This window comes from Juglans microcarpa x Juglans regia, chromosome 2S (genome assembly GCF_004785595.1).
Source record: "Juglans microcarpa x Juglans regia isolate MS1-56 chromosome 2S, Jm3101_v1.0, whole genome shotgun sequence".
NCBI lineage: Eukaryota > Viridiplantae > Streptophyta > Magnoliopsida > Fagales > Juglandaceae > Juglans > Juglans microcarpa x Juglans regia.
The window spans coordinates 1723043-1732894 of record NC_054597.1 but is presented as its reverse complement, the minus strand read 5'-3'; the positions used below and the strand labels follow the sequence as shown (position 1 = coordinate 1732894).

Genomic DNA, 9852 nt, shown 5'->3' with positions numbered 1-9852 from the left:
TCATCAACAAAATATTACATTAAATTAGAACTCAAAACAAATCAAGTCTCATTTCACAACCCAAGCTTAAGAAATTAGCTACACATTGTATTTCTAGCCGCAAAAATTAATCTAAACAAAACCATATTAAAATCTGAGAAAATATCCTAAATGAGATAAACCCTCAAGTGCAAGCAAATGGTCTCTGAAAATACCCAGCAGTTCAAACAGCGACAACTCCAAAAAATGATAAAACCTCGAACAAGCATAAAAGCAAGAGAAGTAAAATTGAAGGGAACAAACTAAACTGAAAAAAATGGGAAAATGCTACCCAGGAAGCCGAAAAGTAAAAAACCCAAAAATAAAGGGAGAGCATCTGATTTTTTCTTCTCTTTTTATATCTCTCTCTCCCTGTCCGTTCCATACGTGTCGCTCTCTCTTTACTCCTTTTCTCGTTCCAGCCGCGAACATACGTAGCAGCCTCTCATTTTTCCTTCGTTCCACTCCCAAAATGTTGCACATAAGCATGAGGTGTGTTCCTCATTTTACCTAATGCCGGTGCGTTCCTCCCTCAGCAAACCCATTTTCACTTTCCACTTAAGCCTTATTTTCTCTCTCTCTCCTAGGTCCAGCACTAAGGAATGACTTGTGAGACATGCTCTTTATTCATGGGTTTCATCTCATAGGCTTAAGTGCTTGTACATGAGCCTCCTTGTGATGTTTTTTTTTTCAGCTTTTAACTCTTGATAAATCTTGAAACACATAAGCTTTATGAGTCTTTCTGAATTTAATTAGGGGCAAGAAAATCATTTCTCATGTCAAACAAAGTTAAATCATATTATCTAATTAATATTTTTTTTAACACATAAGACTCTTTTAACCTAAGATATTTAAGAGTATTAATACTGCATAATTGACCATTTATCATCAAATAGCTACAAATGCAGCTGAAAACGAAGGATAATTCCATAGACATAACACAGAAATTACAGGCAATGAATGAAGTTGACAATAAATTAAAACCACATGTCACAGTTGCAAGTACTCGTACTTCCATTGATGTCGAAACTAGAAGTTCGAAAAAAGTGCTAAGTCCTCACGTTGTTAGAGGAAAAGGAAGGCCCCCATCGAAGAGAAAACAACCTACAATAGAGAAGTTACACACCAAAACCAAAAAGGCCGATGAGAAGCGATATAGGAAAAATGTGGAAAAATTTAAATAATGTGAGTTTAATATATGCAAACATTTTTAATTAAGTTATTTAATTTGTTTATGTATTCAAATGTAAGCAACTGCACGTCGGGAAGATGTATTCAACTCAACAGATTTGGTAATACCATCTAGCACACAACAAAGTGTTGTTTCGCAAGTACCTGGTACACAACAAAGTGTTATTTCTCAGGTAAATGTTGTTAATTTTCTTTTTTATTTCTATGTTGAACAATTAATGAGAAGTTTTGCATGAGTTTTACATAATGTTTCATATTATTTGTAGGTAGACTTTCAACATCATGACCCTTTTGAGAATTGATGAGAAAACATTGTGGACTGCTGCATTTTGACGATGTTAAGAGATGGGAAGACGTTGAAGACTACATTTTGACTTTTAATATCATTGTGTTATTTATCCATTTATATTGTTGACCACGTTAGATATTTTAACCATTGGATTTGTATGGATATGAGCACTTTTGTTTTGATAGCTAATCTTTCCCTATTAAATGCTTTTTTTATTAGCAAACATTGTTAAGTAATTTTAGAAACACACTCCATATGGCCATGTGCTTTCTATTAAATCAATTAGGAATAGTAAACAAGGAATTGATATTCTGAATATTGAAATGATAATATTACAATATATTAACATAATAATTCAACTGCGTTGTTCTTGAATATTACAATATTGATAAAGGGTCTAAGCCTATTACAACCTATCCAACAACATGATATTCAAGAACATGATATTAGAATTGAAAATCTCCAATACACACAGAGTTCTTCCTCGCTCTCTTGGAGGCAATATTTTCTTTCCATTCAACATTCTCAAATGTCAATGCCTTATGGGAAGTACTCGATAATCATCATGACTCAGAAATAGTAAAGCCTTTAGTAAGTGATCATCCAGATAGCATTAGATGCAAACAACTCTTGAGAGTGCAATCATTATTGCAATCAGGATTTACCCTGATTACTAGTATTAATCATAATTCGAGAAAATAATAATTATAAGACAATCTCAATAATACAACTGAACTGACCTTTTTAAAGCAGCATCCAAGTCATTTTCTTCCTTATAATTGAAAGCCTCATCAAACACTAACTTATTCTTCAGTAAATCAACTTACACAATTGATTTGAAAGCATCCAAAGAGAATAAAAAGATTGAACTTTGTCTGACCAGTTTCTTCTAAAACAGATGAGTCTAGAGGAGGAGAAAGGAAGACACTACCAATAATACTATATTCTTGCCAAACCAATTCCGAGGACTTTGATATGCTGCTTGTTTCCCATCCAAGGTTCTCGTGAAGAAAATTCGGTAAACATTGAGGTCCATAAACCATACAACCATTCCACGTAAAGAGAAAAATTAAAATTTATCAATCACTACTAAGAATTCTAGAATCTTAAAAAAAGAAGAAAGAAATTGGATTGAGTATGAAGAAGTAAGATTCAGGTAAAAGAAAATGTTGTTGTTCTAAAAGTCCTCTTGTTGGCTCTGAATTTTCAAAGAAACCAAATCATGAGACAAGAAAAGATGAGCTTTAGTATCCTTAAACACGACCATAGTATGTACAATTGAGTTGTTTTATGAAAAGAATTGAAGAAAGCAACCATTTAATAAAGGACAGATTGAGGTTAAACCAAGAGCTAGGCAAACTGCCAAATAGATATAACTCACATTTTCTTTACTTCCAGCACTTCCAACAACATAGCAATCCATCAACTTTGCAAATTGCCCAACCAACATATTCATCAATTATCATTTACAGATTTTTACAAACGAGTAGAGTGCACACCAAATTTAAAACAACAAATGAAAAAGCGAAGAGAATTGCAAACATGAGAACCCAACAAATGAAACAAAGCTGTTGAAAATAGAATAGAAGAGAATTTGAAGGGAACTGGGTACTCGAGGAAGGTGATGGAATTGCAACCTGGGTACTCATATTGAAGCCGGCAACCTGGGTCGACTGGGTACTCGACGAAGAGGGTCCTCTCTTGAGGAAAGAGACGACAATGTCAATGCCGATGGGTTGCTGCGCAGGTGATGTCTACGACGACAGCTATGGCGACGGTGAAGGCGAAAGGGCGAGGGCAAGAGGGCGACGGGCTATGTTTCATCGAGGAAGAGATTTTAAAGGCACGTAATCATTTTTCTCTTGATTGAAACGCTCCGTTTTATCCGTAAATAAAACGTTTCATTTAGGCCTACAAAGCAGGATGTGGACTGCAAGAAGACTTATTCAACATGGAATCTTGGGAGTGAAAGGTGTTTATAGGCAAAGGTTCAAATCAACATTTCTCCTCTACGCAAGGATACCAAGGCTGGCCAGCATTGTGAGTCATGGAAAGTTGTCCCGTCCTTTCCATTGGCCTCCAGTCTTTCTACCGTGAACAAACAAAAATGACACATTCTGACCTTTCCAACAACCCCAACCTCATCGTCTCGGAAGACTAGCCCGGGATCGAGATCTCCGTCTTGAGAGAGAGATAGAGAGCGCGCAGATAGAGGGAGAACGTAAGAGACGAGAGAAACTCAATAATGGGGTTCTTCACCTACACCATGACTGGCACTGGATTCATTCTGATCGGCGCTTGGGAGGCCCTCACGTCCTCAACTTCAATCCCAAATCTCATCGAGAATTCGTTTCCGTCTTCACCTCCCACTTCGATTCACACACCAGAGCATGCTTCTTCGTCAAGACCCAAAAGGAACCAGTTTTCTTCGTCTTTGACCTTCATCTCCGTCTCTGTCCTCTCCTTCTTAGTCATCGTAAACTCTACGATCTCCTTCTTTGAAGCGCTCAATTCTCGTGACAAAGTCGGTTCGGTCCTTCAATTACAAGTCCTCGCCATGGCGTCGCTCTTTCTGCTGTATTCGATTACGGGTTTCTTGGTAATTTTCACGAATTCAATGCCTCTGCCGTGTTCTATTCTTAGTTTGATTGGTCTTTTCGCTTTCGTCCAAGAGTTCTTGCTGTTTTACTTGCAGAGGAAAGACCCAAGTGGAATTGAGAACAGGTACTTTGATCTGTTGCTTGTACCTATAACTGTTTGTTTATTCTCCACAGTGATGGAATTGAAATCCCCGAAATCGAACTACCCGAAATTGGCTCGTGGGATTGGATTAATTTTACAGGGTTCATGGTTTGTGCAAATGGGTCTCTCTTTTTACACCGATTTGATAACTAGTGGGTGCACTTTGCAAGAAAAGACTAGAGGGAATTATACAATCAGGTGTAAGGGACACCCTGAGTATCACCGGGCAAGAGCTATCGCCACGCTACAATTTAACTGTCACCTAGCTCTTCTTGTAACTACGATTGTGGGGGTGTACTCGATTTTTGTAAGGAAATATGGAGTTCCTGGTGATTTTACGCGTTACAAACCGCTCGGTGCAGAAATGCGGCGATTTGAAAATGCACAATTTTCTTTGGATTCTGACGATGATGTTGGTGAAGAAGTAAAGGAAGAGGACAGCGTGCAAAAGCAGGTGGGCGCTGTGGAATCAGGTGTAAATGGTTATGGCACTTATTAGTGAGCTAAATACAGTCGAAGCTTTAGCTGGTGAACATATTGTTTCAATTGGTTATCATTTTTTTAATGTTGTTAGTGCGGTTTCCCTTTTGTGGAAATGAATTGAGATAACGGTTCTACTGGATTTCATTTTTGTACATTTGGTTCTAGTACTCTGTGATACATTGTGCCCTTCAGTTCCTTGTAATGAAACTCCATCTTTCATTCATTCTATCGCTTCATGTGATTTCCATAAGATTTGGATAAATATATTCAGATGTGCTCGAGTCTATGTGAAGTTCTTTCCGAATAAACTCATCTGTTCCATTGATTTTCAGTTCTTCTGTTTTATGTAATGTTTAATGCGGTTGGTATTTTCAATATGAGACATCACCTTCTTTCCAAGAAGAGATGGAATTTGGTTTGTTGTTGGATTGGTTTAATGTTAAGACAACATAAATTCATGTCATATGGGACATCATCTAAGATCTAATACGTGTCATATTTACTTTGTTGGGCATGTCTTATGATTATAAAAGAGGCTTTATGTGGTTAAGATGGATTCTCGATAAATCAGATTTGCTCATCTTTCGGTTTTAAATACCTTTACTTTTATATAGACATTATAGTTTTGTATGTTTGCTATAGTTTAGTCTAGATATATCATAGGTTTTTACAAGGAGTTTGGTTTTGGGATTTCCTACTGTAATTCCCAAACTCCTACATTGTAAAAGGTATTCCTTCGCCAAGAGGGAGTGCATATAAATAAAAATGGGTTCTCTCTTCCTCTTTTTATAAATTTTTTTTTTTTTTAAAAAAAAAAAAAAAAAAAAAAAAAGGTGGTTAAGATGGGTCCTGTGTTTTTATCTCTTGATTGAAAGGGAAAGGCATTAATGTAAAATATTCGTATATTTGTTGCTTGGTTTTTCACACGGCTTCATCTAAATGTTATGTGTTATAACTGGAAAAGTTCTGCATTCTTTTGCTTTTGTAAATGAAGTGCCACAGTTCATTGTGCTGGAGTTGGAAGAAAGGTGGAGTCTTGATTTCCATTTGAGAGCAGATCTAAATGAGCTAAACGAGGTTAGTGACTGTTAACTACATTAGCTTGGCACATCCTGCTTTCTGGAGATGTAATAGGATTCTGTTTGTGTAGGCTTGTAATTAGCAATCTTTCATGGAAACGTAGTAGGGCACAGTGGCTCACATGATGTTTTCTTTGTTAAATAATCAGGGCTCACATAATTGTTGCACATTAGGCCTGGTTACAGTTGGGGTTCCTTCTATCTGATACTCTTATGCACAAACAATATTACAATCTTTAGTATGCAAACCGATACGAAATTCAATTACCTAAAACTGTGTCAAACTCAAAACAAAGAACTTTCTCGCTCATGGAGAAAAAACCAAATAAAAACAAAGAGCTTATGTACAGTTTTCATTCTCCAATTCAGTCCTACTTTTGTAACACTTGCACAAAACTACGTACAATAGCAAGCTCAAGGCACTTAGCAAGGCTAGAAGCCAGTAGAATTTGTCTAGGCAAGCTTCATTCATGTTGTCAGAGAACCAGCTGTGCCTTCCTTTTGTACTCGTAAAGATTTCGACTAGTGAAATCGATATGGCACTCAAGAAGCTTCCCACCCCAAAAACACTTGTGTATAGTGCAAAGCCCATGGTTCTCATTCTAACAGGAACTTCATTGTAAAAGAACTCTTGCATCCCAACAACAGTGAAAATGTCTGAGATGCCTAACAGAATGTATTGAGGAAGTAACCAAAAGATGCTTAGTGGCACTGTTTCTGCAGATTCTGAATCAAGATCTCCCATCTTTCTGCTGATCTCTAACCTCTTCATTTCGACCACTGCTGCGATGACCATGGCGATGATGGACAGAAACATCCCTATTCCCATTCTTTTCATTACACTGATACCTTTTGGATCACAAGTTATCAGCCGTGCAATTGGGATCAAAACTTTGTCGTATAAAGGCATTAGGAGAATTATAGACAATGTAATAGCACTCTGTAGAGTAGCTGGGGGATCTTGAACCTGCCAATGTTCCTCTTCATTGTCATTCCTTGTTTAGTAAAGAAAGTTGCGGGTTGTTGAAAAATTACAGCAAACATCAGAAGCATTGTCCATATGGGCAGAAGCCGGAGCACTACTTTCGTATTTTGAAGCATATATGCACCGTTTCTGGGGTTCTCTTCCAAGACTAATTCTATGCTGTCAAACTCTTCACGACAAAGAGGTTTCTCTTGAAGCCTACAAACAAAACAAGCAAGAATCTTCATATTATAAGAGCTCTATCTTGAAGCCAACAAACATTAACTAATTAGATATTACCATTCCAAAACAAAGCTACCTTGAAAATTGATACAAAAAACTTACTCTAGCTCGACCTTTTGATCAGAACTGTAATTTGATAAGGTGATTCCACTAGTCATAAACTTTGACTTGGTTGCTTTGAAAGCTCGAACTATGCTATCAAATGGCTTATTATTATGGATAGCATCATCCCGTTTATGTGTATAAATATACATCCGGCTTCCACAAGAGAAAAATGCAACGGATAGTACCATTGCTATGGTGGGAATAGCAAATCCCAGAACCCAACCAAATGTATCTTGAATGTAGGACATAAAAGTGACCCCCGTGAGGCTTCCACTACAAACACCAAAATACCACCACTGGAAGAATAAACCCTTTTTATTAGACTTGTTCTCGTCTTTAATACAGGGCAATTCCTGATCTTGATCATCATCATGTTCATCAAGTTGATCTGCTCCAAAGGCTTGCAAAGATGGGTTATATCCACCTTGGCCTATTGAAACCAAGTATAGAGACCAAAAGAGAAACGAATAAGACCTTGTACTTTTGCTTGCAGAGGACCATGCCCATGCCCATGTTGTTGATGTCAATGCCGCAAGACCCTAAAAGAACACGATCGAGTATTGTAAAGTACTATAACAGACAAAAATCATTATCTGGATCAATTTATCTCATTCATGCTTTTGTAATTACCACCATATATAATTGATCGAGAGCATGTGCAAATAAGTAGGAAGCTGATTTTTGCTGTTATAGAATTTTTTGGCCATACGTACAGAGGAAATTCAAAATCGCAAATGATGTTAATTTTCACTATAAAGTAAACAAAAAAAGTATTGCATGGCTTTTTGTAAAGAGTAGTCCATCCATGATCTTCCTTTTACCGATTAATTTTTTTGGCTTATATGGCAGTATTTATTAATTACTTAATTATATATATATATATTAAAAAAAAAAATCTTGTCGTAACAATGGTCGACACTATTCATTCGCCCCCCACGTACAAAAATTATGGTTTAAAAACGAAAAACAGTGATAGTGGTGAGGTGATTCTTGGAAAGCTTTCAAGACTGTTATGATAAAGCAAAGATAGTATGAAAATGTATTAAATTACAAGACTAATTCCATATGGTAAACGGGAAAAATTTAAAAGGCATTTGAAACCTTTTCTTTTAGATCAAGCAAATCATTCGAGACTTTGCATGCATGTTTGCACATCAGTTCTAGTGACCCCCAATTAAACTATACTAGTTCCTCTCACTTTTAAGTGTATTCATTTTAGAGCGCACTTCGATGATCAATAGGGTGTATGTTGATGCGATCAAGCTCCATTCCACCATCATAATGGCTCATCTAATCATCTTTTGAAAACCTCTAAACCCTCTGCCACAACTTGATAATATATAAGACATATCTTAAAAGCAAAGCCATGCATGCGAGTACTCAATATTATGATTTGATCTCCATTCAACGTCCAAATTAAGACGACTGGAAGATCATCATGTGTTTGAGGAATATTTAATTATATATAGAGGAAGTGACTGACCATAACATAGAGGAAAGAAGAGGCCAAAATGGTGGAATAGCGATCCCAATAAGAGTCAGCAAGGGGTGCCACTAGCAGTGGCAGCATGGACGTAAAACCACACCAGCTGTTGACCGCCTTGGCCGCAGAAGAGTTGCTCATCTTCACCACATCTGTCAGATATGTCACCAGATTTGATGCTACCCCTTTGTATGCGAACCTCTCCATACCAGATATCACTATAAAAATATTAATGAATTCAAATTACTGAAATAAACCATATTATATTATATTTGTCAATACATTCAGCATGAAATGCTCATCAAACGCAATAACTATACAGAATGGAGCACTTAAAGTACTACTTATATATATGTGGGTTATAAAGATCAAATGCTTGTAATTATGGGTCCGTATCCCCATATTAATCATGATCAAGAGAGGACAATTAAGCGTACCTATTAAGAGAATGCATGATTTGCCGAGTCCCTTTGATCTGTGATGATCTCCTCCAGCCATGATCAGAGAGAGAATTTGATGGATGCAGTACTGAGAGCAAAGCAACTCCGGGATTGGAGAGACTAACTAGAAGAAGACAATGAAAATTGAAGCAGCAAACACACTTAATAATTAGTTTGATGATCTATTCTTTGATCATCTGTGCTACGCAAAGCGGCAAAAGTTATACGTTAGATTCGCCCCCAAAGTTCTAGCTAGTCACCACTCAACAGAACCAGTAGTACTAATACCACTCTATATTATTGGGTACACATGATCTCTTCATGTTTTGATTTACTACTGATGATCTTTATAAGAATCAGTGTCGCAAAGGGTTTTGCTTTTATAGAGCCCTAATGGGACACTAGACATTTCACTAAATTAAAGCTATATAGCTAAAGCGCTTCCAACATTGGTTGTATTATTTGAGAAGAAAAAGCTAAATCCCACTTTCAGTTTAGACATGTTGTCACGAGAACCCAAAATTGTCGACATGCAAACATCAAACAGAACCTGATGCGCAGGTCAGTTTGATTATGGAACCGATCGATATTGCAGTACCTGGCCTCCTCTTTTGGGCCACGTGGCGTCATTAACACGTGGAATGACGTTTACACCTGTACCATGTAAAAATAAATATAAGGTACGTAAGAATTCAATTAGCCAGATTCTTTAAAGTAGATCAGTTCACGTCTCAACATTCAATCGCAATTAAAGATAAAGATATCTGTCGGTAGGATAATATTTGCTATGCCTTTATTTTTAGATTAATGACACA

At 36.9% G+C, this 9852-nt stretch overlaps 2 protein-coding genes across 2 annotated transcripts; one reads left to right on the top strand and one right to left on the bottom strand.

Annotated features, from left to right (window-relative positions):
• The first annotated feature begins 3158 nt into the window (after positions 1-3158).
• On the top strand, positions 3159-5054 carry LOC121252710. The gene has a single exon (XM_041152480.1). The coding sequence runs from the start codon at positions 3744-3746 to the stop codon at positions 4737-4739; it is 996 nt and encodes a 331-aa protein (XP_041008414.1). The 5' UTR covers positions 3159-3743; the 3' UTR covers positions 4740-5054.
• Positions 5055-6045: 991 nt separating this feature from the next.
• LOC121252709 (protein NRT1/ PTR FAMILY 5.8-like) lies at positions 6046-9244 on the bottom strand. The gene is given in 5 exon segments (XM_041152479.1): positions 6046-6762; positions 6765-6985; positions 7112-7653; positions 8598-8815; positions 9035-9244. Coding segments are annotated over 5 exon segments (1662 nt in total). The 5' UTR covers positions 9096-9244; the 3' UTR covers positions 6046-6142.
• Positions 9245-9852: the final 608 nt, after the last annotated feature.

Excerpts from the sequence above, each read along its gene's own strand:
- LOC121252710 (XM_041152480.1), top strand. The coding sequence starts at position 3,744 with ATGGGGTTCTTCACCTACACCATGACTGGCACTGGATTCATTCTGATC.